General features: G+C 41.6%; 2 protein-coding genes across 9 annotated transcripts in view; both read right to left on the minus strand.

Annotated features, from left to right (window-relative positions):
- Positions 1-1,642: 1,642 nt before the first annotated feature.
- The window catches only part of LOC309384492 (serine protease FAM111A-like), a 29,158-nt gene continuing 8,058 nt past the window's right edge, over positions 1,643-22,742 (minus strand). Inside the window, exon 4 of one of the 3 annotated variants that reach the window (XR_014174067.1) lies at positions 1,643-1,910. The gene's annotated coding sequence lies outside the window, so the exon portion shown is untranslated. Of the gene's footprint in view, positions 1,911-17,956; positions 17,969-22,742 lie in introns of those variants that run through there. The other 2 variants (XR_014174068.1, XR_014174069.1) reach the window with 2 other exon arrangements.
- Positions 1,904-13,019, minus strand: LOC309384493 (serine protease FAM111A-like). Of its 6 annotated transcripts, none has more exons than XR_014174070.1 (4): positions 12,854-13,019; positions 9,458-9,522; positions 2,307-6,244; positions 1,904-2,272 (listed from the first exon to the last, which is right to left on the minus strand). XR_014174070.1 is itself a non-coding variant. In XM_081938123.1 (4 exons), the coding sequence occupies exons 1-4, from the start codon at positions 12,870-12,872 to the stop codon at positions 2,608-2,610; spliced, it is 744 nt and encodes a 247-aa protein (XP_081794249.1). In that variant the 5' UTR covers positions 12,873-13,019; the 3' UTR covers positions 1,904-2,607. The 6 variants fall into 6 exon arrangements, 5 of the variants coding, with proteins under 5 accessions (XP_081794249.1, XP_081794246.1, XP_081794245.1 ...); XM_081938123.1 differs by having other exon boundaries at positions 1,904-2,678; positions 5,656-6,244; XM_081938120.1 differs by having other exon boundaries at positions 1,904-6,244; positions 9,458-9,519.

The following is a 22,742-nucleotide window of genomic DNA, read 5'->3' on the forward strand; positions in this document are numbered from 1 at the left end:
TCTAGAGTGAGCTTCTCTTATCTCCCTGCTGCAAACACCCATAGCTGCTCAGTTTTGGTAAGGCTGAGTTGGAAACAAAATTGTGACAGCTTCACTTACAATACGATACAATATAATACAATACAATACAATACAATAGTAGAGTTGGAAGGGACCTTGGAGGTCTTCTAGTCCAACCCCCTGCCTAGGCAGGAAACCCTATACACTATACTTGGCTGGCCTTTGGACAAGAGCATAGTAATGATACTGAGCCCAATTGCCATATGACCTCACCCAGTGGAGTTTCATATAGATGTTGAAAAAGCGGCAGCAACAATAGGGCAGTGGTGACAACCCTTTTTCTTACGGCATGCCACAATTGTGTACGTGCACGCTATCACACACACACACGTGTGTCCACACCAATTCAATCCTCCCCACCCACCTGTCCATATGTGTATGACCCCCACCCCGAGCATGTGCACATGTTCCCTCCGGGACTCCGGAGGCTTTCCTGAAACCTGGGGACGGTGAAAACAGGAGGGGAACAGACAAGTAACATAAATGAGCAAGAAGTTAACAAGGTAGAAAAAGTAATGGAAAACAAAACTCAATGGGGCAATACTAGTGAGATTTATATAGAGGCACAAAGAGAGTAGAGAGGAAAAAAGGGAGATGGTATCTGAAAAAGAATTTAGCCCAAAATAAAGAAATAATGGGAGATGGAAAAGAAAAACTTGGGGGAGAAATATCCAATCTATCGAAAAGCGCTAGAAAAAATTCAGAAGAAAAGATATAAGATATATAAAAAGAAGAAAAAGAGAAAAGAAAATTTAGGACTAGATTAGTAGAATGATGATTTAGTACAATGAAATGAAATATTATAAACAAGGTAATAGTATGTTTTAATTAGGTGTGTGAGCTATACTAATACTTCTAAATGTGTAAAGTAATTATGTTAAATGCTGACTATATAAAAATTGAATTTGAAGATATATGTTGCTAATAGAAAAGATGGAAAAGAAATGATAAGTTGATTTATTTCTAAAGAAAAGAAAAAATGATGTTTATATATGTAAAAAATTAGAAATTGGAAAATATAAGAAAAGTAATATGGCTAAAATTGGAAATAATGTAGAATGAATTATGTGTTTGTGGAAATGTTCACAGAAGAATTTTTTATTATGTAACAAAAATAAAATAAAATAAACTTTTTTTTTAAAAAGCTGCAGAGAAGGAAGAATCATGAGGATGAATGACCATCTCCAACTCAGTTCTGCTACTCCATCAAAAACATCTGATAATCTATGACAAAGACTTCCTGAGGGTACAAGAGTTGCCAAGAATTCTCACGTATCCATCAAAGGCAGCACATTCGTGATAGCGATTTACCAATAATAGTTTGGGAATTTTCACTGTAGTGTTTTCCCTCAGCACCAATTCTTGAAAGCTTTTTGCATCATCAATTCAAGTTTATATTACTCGCTGTTCAAATTTTATACAGGAAGGTTTGCATTCAATAATGTTAAATTGTCGTCTTTGATTTTTCTAAACCCAAATGCTTGCCCAAACTATACTTTGATAGATCTTGTTGCCACCAGCTAGTATTTGCAGCAAATTACAAAACACACAATGCCGTCTCATTGGTTTCCTGGTTTAAAGTTTCTTATGAATATTAAGTTGCAAGAAACAGAAATGGAAACAATGCAATGGCTTGAGGAATCCAAAATCATTTATTGATTACATACCATGATAGAATAAGGAAATAATAAGTCGTAAATATTAAATATAAGATCAAAGTCAGGAAATTACAGTTAGACACGTAGCATGGGCCTAAGCAACTTGGAAACTATTAGAGAACCACACAATCCCTCTAGAATAGATGCTGATTGCAGATCCCATAATCAAAATGATGTCAACATAGTTGGGAACTGCAATTCAACATTTAGACTACAGTGTTCTCACCGAAGAACTATTAAATTTAAACTATACAAGACAGTAAAGTTGTGACTTTTAGTAATCTAACCCACCCACCCCTTCACTTAGCAATTTGGCTAATCAGATTTATCAATCGTTTTGAAATAAGCCAGCAAAATACTTTAGTGTATAGAATAAGCAGTTTGTCAACTGAGGGTGGCATATGGCTCCATTTCTGAGATATCTGAAGTCATTCAAGATTGGGCTGATTAAATTTTGAAGCAAAACTTCCTGAGAGCAGTTAACAACCTATCCTGCAATAAAACTCGTTGCCCTTACAGGTGAAATTTATCCCAACTGGAAAAGTTGCCAATCACTGGTGTAGATTGGTATTTAGATCATGCTTTGACCAGAATAACCTGTAAAAGTCCTTTTCCAATCCCCGTGTCAGGAACACATATGATTTACCCACTTTCACTTTCCAGATTCCAAACTGTCACAGCTTATTTCTATTTTTTCCTGAAGGTTTTAGGCAGCCTTACTGGTAACTTTGGGTCTTTTCCTAATTGCACCTAATTATGGCACCATGTCCTGGCATCATCATCATCTTTTTTCTTGAAATAGCCTTCTTCTCAGTCTCAGTCGCTTACTCACAAGTAGGGTAATGTTGAAGTCATCCTTAGCTGCATTTCTTCCCTTATTCAAACACCATCAAAGTGCAGCTTCAACACTGTAAAATCTAAGACTGTTACCTTGAAGAGAAGGCAAGCAACTGATTCTGACTGAAAGGAAAGGCAAGAAGTAAAATAAGATGGCAATTCAATTTTCTCCCAATTTAATACAATACAATAGCAGAGTTGGAAGGGACCTTGGAGGTCTTCTAGTCCAACCCCCTGCCTAGGCAGGAAACCCTATACCATTTCAGGCAAATGGCTATCCAACATCTTCTTAAAGACTTCCAGTGTTGGGGCATTCACAACTTCTGGAGGCAAGCTGTTCCACTGATTAATTGTTCTGTCAGGAAATTTCTCCTCAGTTCTAAGTTGCTTCTGTCCTTGATTAGTTTCCACCCATTGCTTCTTGTTCTTGTCCTCAGGTTCTTTGGAGGATAGTTTGACTCTCTCTTCTCTGTGGCAACCACTGAGATATTGGAACACTGCTATCATGTCTCCCCTAGTCCTTCTTTTCATTAAACTAGACATACCCATTTCCTGCAACCATTCCTCATGTTTTAGTCTCCGGTCCCCTAATCATCTTTGTTGCTCTTCTCTGCACTCTTTCTAGAGACTCCACATCTTTTCTACATCGTAGCAACCAAAACTGAATGCAGTATTCCAAGTGTGGCCTTACCAAGGCATTATAAAGTGGTATTAACACTTCACGTGATCTTGATTCTATCCCTCTATTTATGCAGCCTAGAACTGTGTTGGCTTTTTTGGCTGCTGCTGCACACTGCTGGCTCATATTTAAATGGTTGTCCACTAGGATTCCAAGATCCCTCTCACAGTTAATACTATTGAGCAAGGTATCACCTATACTGTACCTGTGCATTTTGTTTTTCTTGCCTATATGTAGCTTACTCTTTTCACCATTGAATTTCATTTTATTAGATAGTGCCCAATGTTCAAGTTTGTCAAGATCCTTCTGTATCTTAAGCCTATCTTCTGGAGTGTTGGCTATTCCTGACATCTTGGTGTCATCTGTAAATTTGATGAGTTCCCCATTTATCCCCTCATCCAAATCATTGATGAAGATGTTGATGAATACTGGGCCCAAAACAGAGCCTTGGGGTACTCCGCTGCATACTTCCCTCCATATAGATGCAGTTCCATTGAGGACTACACATTGAGTGCGGTTGGTCAGCCAGTTACGAATCCATCTGGTAGTGATACTGTCTAACCCACATTTTTCTACTTTATCTAGTAGTAGGTTATGGTCTACTTTATCAAATGCCTTGCTGAAGTCCAAGTAAATTATATCGACAGCATTCCTCTGGTCCACGAATTTTGTCAAAGAATGCAGTAATATTAGTCGAGCATGATCAGTTTTTGACAAACCCATTTTGGCTTTTGGCTATTACTTTGTTGAATTCCAAGTGTTCGCTAATTCGTTGCTTATCTTTTCCAGAATCTTCCCTCGTATCGAGGTCAGGCTGATAGGTCTCTAGTTTCCTGGATCTATTTTTTTTCCTTTTTTGAAGATGGGAATTACATCAGCTCTCTTCCAGTCCTTTGACAGTTCCCTGGTGCTCCAGGATCTCTGAAAGATATAGTTCAGTGGTTCTGAGATCTCATCTGCCAGTTCCTTCAGAACCCTGGGGTGTAATCCATCCGGTTCTGGTGATATGAACTCATCTAGAGTAGACAGGTGCTCACTTACCTTTTTCTTCCCTATTTCAACTTGTGTTCCTAATCTGATTTTTGTGGTGCTGTTTTTGATAGGTTGGACTGTTTTTTCTCTTTGTTTAAGGACAGATGCAAAAAAAGAGTTAAATAGTTCTACTTTCTCCCTGTTGTTTGTTACCTTCTTGCCACTTTCTCCCAGCAATGGACCAATTGTTTCCTTAATTTTTTTCTTATTTTTAACATGTTGGAAGAAGCTTTTTTGTTATTTTTTACTTTTGTGGCAAACCTTTCAACATTGTGAGCCTTAGCTTTCCTCACTTCCATCTTTACAGGCTCGGGCTATTTGCTGATATTCTGCCTTAGTTATGATCCCCTCTGTCCACTTTTTATACTTATCCTTTTTGTCTTTCAATTTTATGAAAGGATAGGTGGATAATGCCCTGACTCAGCAGTGAGGATCATACCTTTCTGTTGTAGCCCAGCAGGATCAAATTCAGCTGATGCTGGACTCAGATAGTGAGGGATCATTTCAGTCTGCCCTGGATGATGTGGAAGACCCTGTGCAGGTTGCAGATTCAGAGCAGGGACCAGAGGGGCTGGTTGGCCACCAGGAGGCACCTGAGGCATGGAGCAGTGGGGAAGATAAAAAGCAGTCAGTCCCCGATGTAAGAGTAAGACAGGCTGAGAAACAGAAGCAGCAGCTTCATAGGCAGGCTTACAGACGATAATAAGCACAGGTGGTTGTGCATTGGCCCCTCCCAAGAGAGCTTATAGGTGAGGTGTTGGGAGGGAACATTTGCAGGAATCAACCGTTCGAAATTAGCAGTGAAGAAAGCCGATGTCTTAGAGCCGTGTTTGAAGATCTGGTTTGTTTTGTTGTATTTTGAATTATCTGGGCCTTCGGCCAAAGGGTTTGTTATCTTGCAATTAAACAGTGGCAAACAGCCAAGTCTGTGTTTTGGCTTGTTCACAGGTGTGGAGAGAGGGCGGTCAGAACACCTTTCTTCCTTCAGCTTAGGATACAAGTGCAGGATCCGCAATTCGAAGTCCTGCTGCTGATTTCTTTCAGAAGTACTGAGCTGTCCCTACTCACAATCCGGCTCTGGCTTTTGTTTTTTAGAAGTACTGAGCTGTCCCTGCTCAAAGTCCGGCTCTGGCTGTTGTCTTTTAGAAGTACTGAGCTGTCCCTGCTCAAAGTCCGGCTTTGGGTGTTGTCTTTTAGAAGCACTGAGCTGTCCCTCCTCAAAGTCCGGCCGTGGCTTTGGCTTTTCAAGAGTACTAAGCTGTCTCTCCCCGAAATCTGAATCATTCTGTTTCTTGTTTAGATCACCACTATATCTGGCAATCTCGTTCTTAAGCTCCACCCCAATATTATAAACCTGACCTGATAAGTTGTCAACTGGAAAATTGTTACCTATGATTGTTGCACCTTCCTCCAGCGTCCAATTCTCTTCTTTCAGGAATGGCGTAAAGCGGCCATCATTGCACAGGGCATCTTTTATGGATTCTCCTTTAGGGGCACAGATACAAAGTATGCAATATTCTTTAAGTAGGCGGCGGCTTTTGATTAACCTAATTCTCTGTGCTCTACGGCTTTTAATTTTAGAAACTCTTTTATGGACATAGAACACTATACATTCTTCTTTTACATCATCATATTGGCGATACCATATTTCATTAGTTAGCTGGTAGGACTTCAATTCAAATTGTGAGCGATCAGGTACATACTTTAAAGGCATTCCCATATTGACACAGACATTCCAAGGCTTTTTCTTCTCTATTAAGTGGAACTCTTCCCCCTTCTTTCTCTCCATCCAGTCACAAATATACGTACTAGACTTGAGAGTACTAAGCAGACTGTCGGTAAGTCTGCCTCTCACTTCATGCTTCCCCTCATCTCCACTTAATGTCACCAGGAATGTCCGTTTTTCTTCGCTTGCATCTTTGCAACTTGTTGGATTTTTTTCAGGAAAATCATATTCATTGTTAACTTTTTCTTTGATCTAATAAAAGGGAACAGTTAAATATGCATTTGGTTTGATATTTTGTTTTCACTAAAACAACAGTAAAAAGACCATGTAGTGCCTAGCACCTTAACTTAACAGTAACAGAGTTGAATGTGAAACAAAATTTTGTATGGCATATTTTCATAGGTGCTTTTAGCCCAATTCAGGCATTTCCTGAATTGAATATAATTAAGCTACTTAAGAAAGAAAGAACATAATTAAGGCCGTGAGCACAAAGCTTGGCTCAATGTGTCTACAATACCAGATAGGTTTTCCTCTTGAACACAATAACCTTAAGGGCTATTGTCTATATATATATTCAAGCTGAAGAGACTTACAATCTCAATTATGGATTACCGTATTTTTCGGAATATAAGATGGACCTTTTTTCCTAAAAAAAAAAAAGGCTGAAAATCTGGGTGCGTCTTATACACTGAATACAGCATTTTTTGCCTCCCGAAGCCCCTCCCCCTTCACCAAAATGGCCATTCCCCCCCCCCCCCCGAACCCACAGCAGCACTATATAAACCTCCATAAGGCTATGCATGCAATTGTTTTGACAAAAAAACGGGCCATTTTTTGCTCATTTTTGGTCCCCCTACCCCCAGGAGCACTCTGCAAGCCCCCCCCCAAGGCTACTCGTGCCTTTTATTTGAAAAAAAACGGACCCGTTTTCATGATAAACGGGCCGTTTTGGGGAGGTTTGCAGAGTGCAAAAACTTTTTTTTTCTTTTGGAAAGCTCTTTAACTGATGGATTACATTGATTAAGTGCTGTGCCAGCAGAAACACCTACCTATCGGCTCTATTTCTCTCCCTCTCTCTCTCTCTCTTTTTATTTCTCTCTCTCTATCCCTCTATCTACCAACCTACCTACTCTCTCTCTCTTCCTACCTACCTACTGTATTTATCTCTCTGTCCCTCTACCTACCTACTTTTTTAAAAAAATTGCTTCTTCAAAATCTTGGTGCGTCTTATACTCCTGTGTGTCTTATACGCCGAAAAATACGGCAATTTAAAATATGTTCTGCTCTATCCATATCTCCAGGTGCATGTGATTCCATAATGTACTAAGAAAAGGTATGGAGATTGTGGGGAAATTAGACCATGACATCCCAACAGGAAAAGAATTAAAGGAAAGTTAGCTTGATCCATCACTCCCAGTAATAGCAGAGTCAACTAACACTTTCAAAAACCAAGCACCAAGGATCCAATCAGGAGAACTGGCTTCTCTTATGTCACATTTAAAAATAGGAAGAGGACAGACTCTATGTTTGTCTTTCAGGGGTTCAGTTTCTTCCTGTGGAGCAGGTGAAAGCCAAGTTAGGAGGGAGCCCTTAGCCAGCAGCAATGTAATTAAATGTTCTATACCGGGGTGTCAAACTCACATCATCATGGCAGCATCACGTGACGTATCGGGACTTTTTTCCTCTTTGCTAAACCAGATGTGGACATGGCCAGCATGTGATGCATCCGGCCCATGGGACGGGAGTTTGACAGCCCTGCTTTGTACCGAATTTGGATAGAATGCTAGATCAGTGGCTACTTGTGGGATGGACCAGGATTTTCAAACTGTATTCTACAGAGAACTTGAGGAGGAGCCCTCAAAGACTAAGGACAAAAAACAATAGACTCAAACTTAGCCAACTTTCTATTACTAGAGTATGATTTGACCCAGGGTCTAGAGGCTGTTCAGCTACAGCCATGGCTGTGGGTGTTTAGCCCCCTCCCATTACCCAGGTTGGTGAAGTTTTCATTGTCCCTCTTGGCTAGGGTAATACTTCCCCATTTGATACTGGAATAGCAATAGCACTTAGACTTATATACCACTTTTCAGTGCTTTCCAGCCTCTCTAAGTGGTTTACAGAATCAGCATATTGCCCCCAGCTATCTAGGTCCTCATTTTACTCCCCTCAGACAGATGGAAGGCTGAATCAACCTTGAGCCTGGTGGGATTTGAACTGCCAAATTGCAGGGAGCCGGCAGTCAGCAGAAATAGCCTCAGTACTGTACTCTAACCACTGTGTCACTGCTGCCAGATGTGCTGCGTTCGCTGCCAGTTGGTTTCCATCTGCCTTTCAAGTGCTGATTGTCACCAATAAAGCCCTGTATGGCATAGGGCTGTGATGGCTAACCTATGGCACTTGTGCCAGGGTGGCATGTGGAGCCCTCTGTGGGGGAAGGTGAGCCATTGCTCCAGCTCAGCTCCACTGCGCAGGCACCTCCCATCGGCCAGCTGGTTTTTGGGTCTCTGCAGCGCATGCAGGAGACACGAACACATGTGCGGGGGGCAGGGGGAGTTGCGCATGCATGCATGCACGGGGGTGCAGGAAAGTGTATGGGATCACACATGCATGCACACGAGTGCGGGGTGCACAAGGGGCATTGCATTATGGGTGCGGGCGCACTTTCAGCACATGAGCACAAAACGGTTAGCTATCACTGGCACAGGACCTGGTTATCTAAGGAACTGCCTATCTCCATTTTTTTTTCTGCCCTTCCAATAGATAAGCAGAACAACTAGGACCTCTCTATTAAACATTGCCATCTTAGAAAGCCAAGGAAGTGGGCTTTCTGAAATGGTCCCCCACGTTCTGAACTAGCATCCCATCAGAGATAAGGACAGCACCTTCTATGCTGGGATACAGGAAAGCTCTCAAGACCTCACTATGATTCAAAGGATGGGCTTAATGTATCTATGATGTCTGTCACTTACAAAACACTTGGATCCTCACATCTATTATGCTGATACTTTAGCAAATGAGGAGAAACTCACTTAACTGCCTCACTTATCAATGGAAATTTTGGGCACAATTGCGGTCGTAAGTCAATGGGTACCATACCAAAAAACCTTTGATGGCACTTAGAGAATCTGCACAATGACAAAACGTCCGTCACTTACAAGAAGCCATGTTGCTTGGATCCTCACATGTGCTATGCGGATACTTTAGAGCATCCTAGGTTCTCTAAGAACTTGATGTGTATGAAGACCAACCCCAGCTAAAGAATTGGCAGCCGTGATCCCACAGTTGTGTCTATAATAGGAATGATAAAAGTTAACATGTCCCACAGCCTGAAAAGGTTTCAGCAACAGGCTTGGAGTCAAGAAGAGAGCAACGAAAGGCAAGTCATGACATGCCCATGAAAAGCACACCTCACCACACACAGACTATGAGAACAGCAATCAATTCAGAAGAAGCAAGAACTCTTACTTTTGGATTTTCATCACTGGTTCCAGCAATGGAATCATCTTTCAACTGGTCCATCCTTATTGCTGCTAAAGTGAAGAAGGGGAAAAAAAAGAGGTGAAGACCCAGCCAGAGGATTATACAGCTAGTCCTTGACTTACAATCCCAATGGTGCCTATAATTTATGCCGTTACGTGAGAAATTTGTTAAGTGACTTTTGCCCCATTTTAGGACTTTTCTTGCCACATTTCCTAAGTGAATCACTGCAGTGGTTAAATTAATAATACGGTTGTTAAGTGAATTTGGTTTCCCCGCTGACTGCTTGTCAGGAAGGTCACAAAAGGCGATTACATGACTCCTGGACACTGCCAATGGTCATAAATGTGAGACAGTTGTCAAGCATCGCAATGTAAATCATGTAATCAAATGGGAGATGCTACAATGGGTGTAAGTGTGGAAAACAGTATTTAATCACTTTTCTCAGTGATGTTGTAACTTTGAACAGTCACTAAAGGAAATGTTGTAAGTTGAGGACTGTCTGTACTTAATTTCTCCTGCTATTTTCACTTTTTTTTAACCCACTCTCCCTTATTCATTTTCAGCTAGGCTAGGGCACTTTTGCTGCTTTGAGCACTAAGCTTTTCCCTTATTATCCCCATTTATTGAATAAACCAAAATTAGCTCAGCAACTCACACTAACTCATGATCAAAATATCTAGCTTGGGGGTTGCCTGGGCTGGATCAACCAACTATGGTTTCTCGTGTCCCCGCCGAGTGAAATGAGATTAAATTCGCGGGCGGGACGGTATCCCTTGTCGGCAGAGAAAGTACTGCAATAAAGGAGATCCCGATCATTTTCTCCACCCTTTGGCGTTCACGAGTACATTCAAGAACTCTTTACCTTTACAGGGAGCTTTCTATCAGCCGAGGGTTGGAAAGGGAAGGTGACAACGGGGGGACCTCAGCAAACCTTCCAGAACCCCCAAAACAAGGGAGAAATGACTCCGCAAGTTGTTGCGTTGGCTGTTCGAAAGGCGGGGACGGCTTAGACCAAGTGACTTGTTTTCTCAAACTTCTTTTCCGGGGCGGCGATTTGGGCCTTGAAAGATCCCCATAACGGACTCAGCTCGGCAAAAGAGCGATTTCGAAAAGCGGTTCCCGCCCTTTTCCTTTTGGCTGACAGGAAATGGAAAGCAGCCGCCAAGACAGAAACGAAGTTGCTGATAAATTCCTGGGCTTTTATTATGGCCTCTTGGAGCGCCCTGGGTGGTGCAGAAGTAGATTCCAGCCCCCACTGAAAGTGTCGCCGAAGCCGGGCAGGGATAGCATCGGGATCGTTCTCCTCCCATTGGAAAAAAGCGGGAAAGGACCACCGGCGGCTGGATGGGAGGACTGTCATCGGCGTGATTCAAAGATCACGAATTTAAGCCCCGTTCGCATTCCAGCCCTAACGTGAAAAATGGGGACGGGGCGGGGAAAAAAATCCGAGTTCACTTAACCTTGGCCCAAAATGTGGGCGAAGGGCCAGATATAGATACAGTTTAACAGATTTGGAAGGGACCTTGTAGATCATCTAGTCCAACCCCCCCCCCCCTTCAAAGAGTGGCCACAGAGACGAAGGGGTCAGGCTATTTTCCAAGGCACCCGAAGGCCAGACAAGGAATGATGGATGGACACTGAACAAGGAGAGATTCAGCCTGGAAATAAGGAGAAATTTTCTGATAGTGACAACAATCAACCAGTGAAACAGTTTGCCTTCAGAAGTCATGGGAGCTTTATCACTGTAGGCTTTCAAGAAGAGACTGGACTGTCATCTGTCAAAAATGATGTAGGATCTGCTGGGTGGGGGGTTGGACTAGGTGACGTAGGAGGTCCCTTCCAACTCTGTTAATTTGTATCTAGGATGTGTGGACTTAAACACCCATAAATTCCAAGGCAGTAAAGCCCTACTCCAATTCAAAGTATTTAGATGCAGCCAAGGGCTCACCTCTTCTTAGACTGATGTTTCCCAACCTTGGGATTTTAAGATATGTGGGCTTCTAAAATTCCAAGAATTCCCCAGCCAGTATGTTGACTGGGGAATTCTTGGAGTTGAAGTCCACACATCTTTAAATTTGCAAGGTTGGGCAACACTCATTTAACCAAAGAAACTTAAAAGTGTGCCAGCCAGGGGTGAAATTCTTCAGGTTCTGGCAGGTTCTAGGCCGGTACTGGAAATTTTGAGTAGTCTGGAGAACCAGCAAATGCCACCTCAGACTGGCCCCAGAGTGGGGTGGGAATGGAGATTTTGCAATATCCTTCCTCTGTAGTGGGGTGGGAATGGATATTTTGCAATATCTTTCCCCTGGAATGGCATGGAAATGGAGATTTTGTAGTATCCTTCCTCTGGAATGGGGTGGGAATGGAGATTTTGCAGTAGCCTTCCCTTGCCAAGCCTACCAAGCCTGGTATTGGGACTACCACATAGAACTGGTAGTTAAAAAATTGGAATTTCACACCTGGTGCCAACCCTGCCACATCGAACCAGCCAGGATGATGATGAGGATTTCAATTTCTAAGAAAGTGTAAAATATTCCAATGAACATAATTCTGCATAGAACAAAGAAAGTTAAATATTTCCTCCTCACCTACTCATTGCTGTAGGAATTTCTCTTTCTCAAAATAAAAGGCAGGAACTTTCAATGTTTTTTTCCTCTTTAACTCCAGCATAAAGAATTCAAATTTCTCTTTTTGCCTCAGCACTCTTTCCCAGGAGCGTAAGATAAGAATGATGTGTGTTTTTGAGAAGGGGAAGCGGTGAGATAGGAAAGCAACCATAAGACATTCACATTTTCAAGAACACGGAATACTGTACAGAATAACAGTTGGAAGGACATTGGAGATCTTCTAATCCAACAGAACATCTAGAAGATCTATGGTGTTTCTACACTGCATTTTCTTTTTTGCCTTCTCCAAATTGTGCCACTATTCTGGTCTTCAATAAATTTGCTGAAGTAAGGAAATGAAGGAAAAAAACCAGTAGAAATACAGATAGCTGTTATGTAGTAGTGTCATCTGAAGAGCTTCATAAAAGTTTCTGAAAGAGGCATAGCAATTGCACACTAAAGAGGTCACCTTAAAAGGCTTTTCCAAGAAAGAAGATCATTCCCTTCAATCCCTTTCAATGGAATGGATTGTGGGGAATAGTATATTCTTTCTTTGATGGGAAAGTTACTTGATTTTTTTCCCCACTGGAATATCATTTTAAGCAATAGATGGAAACTAATCAAGGGGAGAATCAACCTGGAACTAAGAAATTTCCTGACAGTTATAACACTCAGTGGAACAACTTGTCTCCAGAAGTTATGAGTGCTCCAAGACTGGAAGTTTTTAAGAAGAGATTGGACAATACTTTGTCTGAAATGGTATACGGTTTCTTACCTTGTAGTGGAAGGCCCATTCTACCAATTCAGGAGACAAGGCCACGAAGGCTGGAGAACACAGGTTTATTTGTGCGCACAGGTTCAGAGCATTCGCGTGACAAATTCTGAACCCCGGGGCTATGCCCAAGGGTTAACTTATATAGGTCCAATGCGTCTTAGCTTCACCGAGGTGTTGCCCTTTAACACACTTTTATCTAACTGCAGCAGGTTAAAACAGTTAAAAACAGGATACAAGAAAGGAGAAGTTATCTTTACAGCATATTCCGTATATGGTATTATCTTACACCATCTGTTGCTTTCATTGGGGGGGGGGGGATCCTTCACCTGACATTTTGTTGCAGACTAATGTGAAAGGGCATTAATTAAGCAAGTTCCCTGTACTTTCCAGAAGCTTGCTCCACACACAAGCAGTTCGGGGTCACAACACTCAAGCCTTTTATATTGCTTTTATATCATTCATTCCATTCTACCTCACCCTGAGCAGGGTGTTGGACTAGAAGACCTCCAAGATCTCTTCCAACTGTTATTCTGGAATGGTATGAGGACTGATCAATTAAAAAATACTTGGTGGAAACACCACCTCATCAAGAACTTTCAGAGAACAGTATCTTTGGAAGAGGGTAGTTTTCTATTTTTTATCCCCCCCCCCCCAGAAGATAGTTTGAAAAATAGATGCAATGGAAATTCATGGCTCAGTGGATCTTATTACTGTAGGGTTAAAAAAAATGACTTTTCTTCCTTCCCTGCTCCTCTCCTAATTTTTCCACTTAGCAACGCAAGTCATTTAATGGTCAGAAGAAGAAAAAAGCAGAAGGAAAGCAAAGAAAATGTGGCTGAGGTCTCAAGGTGGATTTATATATGGTAGCTAAGAGGAAACAGTGCCGTCATGACAACAGTATCACATAAGAAGTTTACTTAACGATGTTGTCTGTTTATTTCTCACCATCAAAGACAGCTGGTGAGCTTTGAAAGAGCACTGGAAGCATTAACACAAGTGCCAATATAAAGATAGTCCTGAGTATTTTTTTTAGACAAGTGTACAACCTGAAGCAAATAATTGCTCAGCTAAAGCTTGACCTATAATACCTATCCATCAGCACAAATATTTCGCCAAGGGAGGTCTAAAAAGCAAATGCGCAATAAAATCTCATTCAAGTTTACTCAGAAGTCCCTGCATTTAAATAAGATTTATTCCGGTACACACCATAGAATTGTAGGCTACATAGCACAAATACATATATTAACAATTTCTAATGACTCAACTATATATCTATACCCAACGCTGAGTATTGGATTATCTATTTCTGTTCCTATAGTGGTATGGAACAAAATAAAAATTAAATCTGTTTGTATTTGTTTGTACCATGACAAATAACACCTGTAGAATTAGTCCCAATAAAAAATCCAATAATCTAATAAAAAAGAAAATTTACGTAAAAAATATGGCAAGTTTTTTCATTGAATCGTGAAAAAATTAGCAGTGTCATACATGTAGTCCTTGATTTATGACCACAACTCAGCCCAACATTTTTGTTGCTAAGCAAGATGCTTTTTAAGTGAGTTTTGCCCCTTTTGCAACCTTTCTTGCCACAGTGGTTACATGAATCACTGCAGTTGTTAAGTTAGTGTAACACAATAGTTAAGTGAATTTGGCTTCCTCGTTGACTTTGCTTAGCCGGAGGTCCCAAAAGGTCATCACTTGATCACGAGACACCATAACCATCATAAATACATGCTAGTTGCCAAGCATCTGAATGTTGATCATGTGACCATGGGGATGCTGCAACAGTGGTTAAGTTGGAAAATGGTCATAATTGCCTTTTTCAGTGCTGTTGTAAGTTGGAACAGTCACTAAATGAAAGTTGTAAGTCGAGCACTACCTGTATACATCTCAATAATTAGGGCCAAGGAACAGTAATTTAGTAGTGTACTAATTTTAATAGAAAAGTAATATGTGTGTGAAGTAAATGAGGTCTTACAATGCAGATAAAACTAAGATCCAGGTTCAGAGAAAGCTGCCTCTAAATAAGGGAAGGTGTTAAGTTGCTGTATTAATGTATCTTCTAATAGCCATCTGGGGCCTTTGACTTTAACTTTTAAAGAATTATCATGAAGTAGAAGCCAAGACTTTTAACAACCTTTGAAACTCAACTTGTAAATATATCATAAAATCATGTCAACCTGTAGTAAAGTGCTGTAATGCATATTAAGTACCCTAGGCATATGTATTGGACCTGTAATAATTAGATTATTATCTCCTTTTTAAAATCCAGGAATTACAATTGCCATCTTCAACCCAGCTGACAAACAGCAGGTATTATTTCTACATGCCCAAATAACTTTGCTTTGTTTTGTTGAAAGAAATGTCCTTCTGGGTTCAGCTCCAAGTGGGGAAAAAGACACTGGAGAGATGGAGGCTGCTTGGAAAGATGGTTTTAACGGTGGACAGGACCACATGGCTTGAGTCCTGAACAGAAAAAGTGATCACATGCTTCAATGTTGGTGGAGATAAAGAGAAGGAAGGCTGAGATGCTGAGTCCCTGGTTTTATGCCCTCTCTGCCCTTTGATCTTGAGCTTGTATTCTGATTGGTTGTCAGACTCCCATGGGGCCATGCAGGGGCAACTCTGTAGGCTGCGTTTTGAATCCAAGTTTGGTTGAGTTCTCAGATGCCATGTGGTGAGTTGGGTAAAGGGCCAATATTATCATGCCTTAATCCCATCCCCCTGGATCTGAAGGGGAGAACTCTTTATTATGTAAAGGGACTGGTTTGGCCTTCTTAATGGCCCATTGACAAAGTGAGTGGGGGCAGGAAGCTGCAGGGAGCTATTCTCTCTTTAAAACATGTTTCTTCCTTTTCACATCCAGAGAAATGTAATATTCTGCCATTTCAATATTTCCTAGGATATTTCATTTTTCTGGAAGAGGGCTGGGTGATAACTTTCCAGAATCCCTACTTTTTTTTTAAACAAGTGAGTGGGACACACATGTTCTTGGCAAAAGATTAAAATTGGTCAGGTTATTTTTTTTTTCCTGATGGAAAGTCAGTGAGAGAGAGACAGCAGAAGGATCCCTTCAGTGGCTCCCAGAGAGCTTTCAACCATGAAGGTCTAGCAGCCAGGGCACAATTTTTGGAAAGAAATTTACAGTATCCAATTTTCCGTGCCAATTAATATCAGATATCACTTTCTGTGAGCTTCCAGACAGGTTTCAAGCAAGCAGAAGTCCCAAAACTCTTCACAGTCATGCTTTTTCTTTAAGTTACAAGCTGCCCATTTCGAAGGGATTGAACCTGCCCTAGCTCTTATTTTAGTGAGGCCAAATTGAGTTTAGCTAGTGTGCACTCCAGGCTATCTAATTGTTTAAAATTACACACAATGAGCCTTGGGACTCCTACTCATGAGACCACCAGTGCAACATATCCTGCTTTACTTGGCAACCGGGGCAGCATCATTTTTGAGTCAGTCAGGGCTTGGGTTTTGAAGATCCTTTCTGCTACTCTTCAAGTGGGGGAATTGCCTGAGGGGAATTGACCCTCCCCCATGGGATTAACAGGGAGATATCACTGCTTAGGCTTTTGTGTCAAGGCAAAAATCAACCTACACACATTTTGGACAAAATTTCCCTCCCACTAGACAGAAATCTAAGGTGTTCAGAACTTGCTGTGCTATCCATTCTCGAATACAATTCTTACATGAATACATTAAACTGATTATAATATAAATGAGACAAGAAAGAAAACTTTACAATGAATTTCTGTGAAGAAAGCAAAGAAAGAAAACTTTACAATCAATTTCCGCCCTCCCCCATAGTCTTTACAGCTGACTTCTGAGGATTGAAAAGAGCCTTTTGGTCTTCACTTGTCCATCTCAGGGCCCCTTCTTTCATGTCTGCTGGATGGCATTAGGCTTGGCTTGCTGGTAAGAGTGGTCAGTCAGGCATGGTAGAGTCTGTCCCAGGCTTGGCTACTTTTTTCCTCATGTCAGATTTTATCAGGACGCAATCACCAGCAGCCAATTCGAGAGTTATGGTTTGAGCTAGCAGTCCTTTGTTTCTGAGGTAAAAAAGAGGAGAGGCCAAGTATACAGTTCTTTACAGACATACAGTATCTTTATTCTCATGTTGTGGAATTTCCCCCATTCTGTCCAAGTGTGGAAATCCAAACATTATTTCAGAAGGCAGACGATGTACATTTCATGAAACATGACATTCCCACTGCCTCTATGATTGAAACACTTTTGAAATGATGAGTAAATTTCCAAGAGGGACAACAAATTGTGTTGCAAACAAACAAACAAGCAAAATATCATAGGATAGAGCACCTTGACTCATAAGCATTTAAAAATGCACTCAGGCATAAAAGAGGGAGGGAAGAAGAACAGCTTCAAAAAAATACCAAAAATTGCAATAAAAAAGAGGTACTTTGAGTCAACACTCCAAAATATCAGATTCCATTCAGATGGAAGCAAATTCTCATTAAGTATGTTAAAATATTTACAAATGTAAGCAAAATATCTCAAAATCATTTCTTTTTATAGGCTTAATTAAGCATTTTAAACCTCACAAAATTCCAGAAGAAAAAAAATCAAAATTGTATTCAGAGCAGACAAGGAACTGTAACTGCATAACTTTTATATGCAGATGAAAAGATCACACGAGTGAAAGGTAAAGGTGCAGGAGCAGGTCACCCATTTACTCCAAATTTCTCAGAAGAGAGAGAGAAAAAAGTGGTTACAGTGAGCAGAAAAACTGCAGCCCCCTTTAATGACCCAGAAGGAAGGAGGGAAAGAAGGAGGGGGGTGCACAGAGACATTCACAGGTATCACTGGGGGCATCTCACACACACACTCATGATAAAAATGAGCAGACACTCACAATCACCACCTTTCCTGCTTCCCTCCAAAGAATGACCCAGAAGGAAGAGTAGCGAAATACACACAGGCAATCACGGGTCTCTGGATCCCTTCAGTTATCACTCTCTGGGGCGTTGGGGACACATACTCACATTCATACTGCAATAAGATCTTGGCTTGCTCATGCCAACCAATCATTATAAGTATTTTAGGGAGCTTTTTTCACAAGCCACCAAGCTTCATTTTCTTCTATTAGAGGATCTCACCCTCCCTTCAGGTTTGGAAATGGTAATACACATACATACGCACACATACCATTAAACAACCTTGTAACTTACTGTTTCTTTATATGAAAGGAAATCAAAGTACATTCACACCAACTTTTACCATCAACATACCCACATTTGCACTGCAATCAGATTGCTTGTGTAAATTAATTTCACATACAAAAATCCCATTTCATTCTTTCTTCATGCAAAGCAATTATTACAATTATTTCATGGAGCTGTACATAAGCCAATGAGGTCCATTTTCTATTATTAAGGGATCTCAACTTTCCTCCAGGTCTGGAAATGATTACACACACACATACATGCACAAATACCATGGAACAACACTTTCAGGCCTGGGGGAGGTCCTGTCCCTTTAAATGTTCAATTTTCTTTCCTTGGGAAACATGTGGCTCATTCTCCAAGCATGGGAAAACTCAAAGAGCAGTTTAAATCCTAACTACTCTCCCCTTCCCCACAGCTTCAAGCCCAAGCTGAGAAGCTTACTTATTTTGCCAGCTGGTCAAACATATCACAATCAATTCAATGCCATTCAATTCTACATGTTATTAGTATAGATGCACACCTAAGAATTTTAACAGACATTACAGCAAATTAATCAAGTCCAATTATCTAGGTCTTCCCATTTAGACAGGCTTTACCTTTTTATTACCTGCTAAATTTCTTACTTTTGCTCGAAGTTACGCCCATTGTTCTATCTCCTTAAGCACTAGATTGTTAATGCCTGTCTCTGCCCTGGGATGTTCCGTGTCCTCTTCCTAATTTGGACCTGCCAGCAAACGCTGGCTACTTTTTACAGATCCAAACTCTTCTATCTTGCTCTCCCAGCAAGTGCTGGCATATTTTTAAAGATCAAGATGTATAGAGACTATGTATAGAGACATTTGTTCACACATTGTTTGCATTCAGGGTTTTAGGTTGAATCTCCCAGCAGGCGCTTGCTGAATTTTTAAAGATCCAAACTCTTAGATCTCCCAGCAATTGCTGGCATAGTTTTAAAGACCAAGATGTATGGAGACTTTCATTAACACATCGTTTGCATCTGGGTGGGGCTCTTGAGCTCTACTTTTCTTTTTAAAGATAACTATTATTGCTGCAACAGCTTTTTAACGTATCCCTGTGGACTCCTCAGTCACCTTGGGAAAGAAACTCAGGTAGAGCTCCTTTTCAGTTCATCTGATGGTGGCCAGAAAATCAGCAAATTTGTTGACAAAATCTACATCAAACTGCCTTCTGGAGGCCAGGTTTCTACCTTAGGACCAATAGAGTAGATTGGCCAGATAGGTGTGCAGAGAGTTTTTACTCAGGTCGAAGACAAACCTCTAGTAGAAATTTCCTTCATCTCATACATTCACACACAAGGCAACACTCCCCTCCACCCCCCCAAAAGAGAAAAAAAAACTACTCACCTCGCAGAGTACAATCTTCCAGAGCTGAAAGACATGAGAACAAGGTCTCCTCCCCCACAGAAAAGGCATTGTTGGAGGATTAGAGGTAAGGGTGGTGGTGGTAGATAGCTTGCAGGCAGAGTTTGAAAAAAACCCACCAGTATTGCTGGTAATATTATTGGGATATCACAGATGAGAAATGGGGTCTGGATTCACATGCTTCGGGAAAGAGATGAACAGGTAAAATCATTTAAACACACAATACATGCAAGGATGAGACTTCTCGTAAATGAACATAAAACATTCTCTGGGTTGTTACTTTAAGGTACAAGGAAGGAAGGAAGGAAGGAAGGAAGGAAGGAAGAATACTTCTCTTTACTCTGTTCTTGTTGGCCAAACAAACACAAAGTAAAGACTCCCCCACCTTCACTCAGTTTTCTGAGCCCGACAAACTGAGCGAAGGCAATTTCGGCCAGTTTACTCTTTTCTTTCTTTGAACAATTTAAAATTCTCGTCTTTTTGGATTGGAGACATTTTATAGTTACAATTACCTTGAGGGTGCACAAAGATTTAGACATACATATACACAAGGACAAGGAGAAAATAAGAGGGGAAAAAAAGAGAACTCTCAGGTTTACACACCCTAGTCATTCCCAGCACAAATCTGTTAAATTAGGGAAGGCACAAATCTTAACAAACAAACCACGTGGTTGCATAGAAGACAGAGAAAGAGACAAACAGACAAGAGGGAAAAAAACAAACCCCAACATTTTCCATTTTCTTTTAAGTACCTTTATGTAGCCAAATTAGTTTTCCTGTTTCATCTTTCAGCAAAGCCCATTTGCCACACAGTTTCCTTGCTCTCCATACCAACCAAGATAGGCATGTGCCTGGCGTCCCAGGCTTCAAGGAAAACTCAAAGAGAAATTTGTGTCACCTATGAGCTAACGCTTCCCATGACCCTTTACGTGTAGGGCTCATTTTGGCCTAGCTGGGTGACCCACTGTAGGTTTTCGTGAGAAAAAAATTCTGGGAAGGGCTTTGATTCCCTCAACGAAGTATTCGGCCTCTTTCCTCGTAGGGAATTCCGCTAAAGCAGTGGTTCTCAACCTTCCTAATGCCGTGACCCTTTAATACAGTTCCTCATGTTGTGGTGACCCCCAATCATAAAATTGGTGTCTTGGTTCCTAAGACCATCGAAAATATGTGTTTTCCGATGGTCTTAGGCGACCCCTGTGAAAGGGTCGTTTGACCCCCCCAAAGGGGTCCCGACCCACAGGTTGAGAACCACTGCGCTAAGGTTTTCCCGATCCAAAAAGGCAATCTGGGGAGAACCACTGCCCCTCTGCAGTTAACACCAGCACCTCCTCTCTTTACACACAATGGGTTTTTGCTTTTTTGCTTTCAGAGAACTAAAGCAACAACAACAAAAAAAATTATTCACTTTTCCATCCATTTTCACACACAATCTCCTTTCCCTAACAGAAGGTCCTGTGCTCTGGCCTGACCCTAATATTTTCCAGGCTCTCTCGGTAAAACACACAAAGGAACAAAGATCCAGCTGTGATCAGGAGAAGGATCCCATCAGTCACACACATTCAGGCATACACACATTTCCCACGCTTTGCCATGCTTAAAATGAAATTTTAGAGAAATAAAATTTAGAGGTACTCACCTTTTTCCGGGCAGCCTTTGAGCTCAAACTCAAAACCCCTTTAAAACCTAGATCCAAATGGCCAAGGCCAAGATAAAGTCCATCCACAGACTCAATGGGGCCTGTGCCGGCATGGGAGGCTTACCTGGACCATATCCATTGGTTAGGCTAGCTTGGAGTCCCATCTGAAATGCCAATTGTTGAAAGAAATGTCCTTCTGGTTCGGCTCCAAGTGGGGAAAAAGACACTGGAGACATGGAGGCTGCTTGGAAAGATGGTTTTAATGGTGGACAGGACCACGTGGCTTGAGTCCTGAACAGAAAAAGTGATCACATGCTTCAATGTTGGTGGAGAAAAAGGAAGGCTGAGATGCTGAGTTGCTGGTTTTATGCACTTTCTGACCTTAGATCTTGAGTTTGTATTCTGATTGGTTGTCAGACTCCCATGGGGCCATGCAGGAGCAACTCTGTAGGCTGCATTTTGAATCCAGGTTTGGTTGAGTTCTCAGATGCCATATGGGGAGTTGGGTAAAGGGCCAATATTATCATGCCTTAATCCCATCCCCCTGGATCTGAAGGGGAGAACTATTATGTAAAGGGACTGGTTTGGCCCTCTTAATGGCCCATTGACAAAGTGGGTGGGGGCAGGAAGCTGCAGGGAGCTATTCTCTCTTTAAAACATGTTTCTTCCATTTCATATCCAGAGAAATATAATATTCCGCCATTTCAATATTTCCTAGGATATTTCATTTTTCTGGGAGAGGGCTGGATGATAACTTTCCACAGTTTCTTTAAACCTCATTTAAAGAAGTTCTTATACTCTCTTCTAAGAGACAGCATCTTAATTTCTGTCTATGTATATACACAGGTAGATGCCTCTGTGTTCCATATAGCCCCAACCCATTGAGCTTTCATAGCACCTTATAAAACCTGCTCTTCCAACAAGCTTTGGATGGCAAGTAGTGATTGGGCTCTCTGATGCTGCTTGACTGAAAAGACTACAATTAAACTCTTTGTTTAGTTATCCTTTTTCTAAAGGCATGCCAAAATTGTGCATGCACCCCAAATTCAATGCATCCCACCCACCCCAGTATGGCGGGGGGAAGTTTTTGCCCTCCCCAGGCTTCAGGAAAGCCTCTGGAACATGGGGAGGTAAAAAACGGGCCTAACAAGCCAACCAAAAGTTTGTTCCTGTTGGGCCTGTTTTTCATCCTCCCCAACCTCCGGAGGCTTTCCTGAAGCCTAGGGAGGGCAAAAATGGCCTCCCCCCCAGAGGCATTCCGGAAGCCAAAACGGATGATTTCCGAATTTTCAGTTGGCCCGTTGGGGGCATTTTTCGCCCTCCCCAGGCTTCAGGAAAGCCTCCAGAACATGGGGAGGGAAAAAAAAAACAGGCCCAACTGCTTTTCACCATCTCCAGCCTCCGGAGGCTTTCCGGAGGGCAAAAATGGCCTTCCCAAGCCCTCCGAACGACCAAAAATCAGCTGACCGGTGCACTGGAGCTGATGGCTGGCATGCCAGCAATTATGCCTCTGCGTGCCATCTATGGCACGTGTGCCATAGATTTTACATCACAGCAATAGGGCAACATAGCAACACTCAACACAGGAGCGGCCTAGGGACTGATCTCTCCCGAAAATCGACACCAATGGAGTATAAACATGAAACCATGCCCCCCAATCCCCAACCCTGCAGAGAAGAATC

Source organism: Natrix helvetica (genome assembly GCF_964273705.1).
Source record: "Natrix helvetica genome assembly, chromosome: 1".
Classification (NCBI taxonomy): Eukaryota; Metazoa; Chordata; class Lepidosauria; order Squamata; family Natricidae; genus Natrix; species Natrix helvetica.

Bases quoted from the DNA above. Each gene is read 5' to 3' on its own strand.
- LOC309384493 (XM_081938119.1), bottom strand. The intron at 6,245-9,457 runs GTAAGAGTTCTT...CCCTTTTATTAG, and splicing joins CCAGTGATGAAAATCCAAAA to ATCAAAGAAAAAGTTAACAA.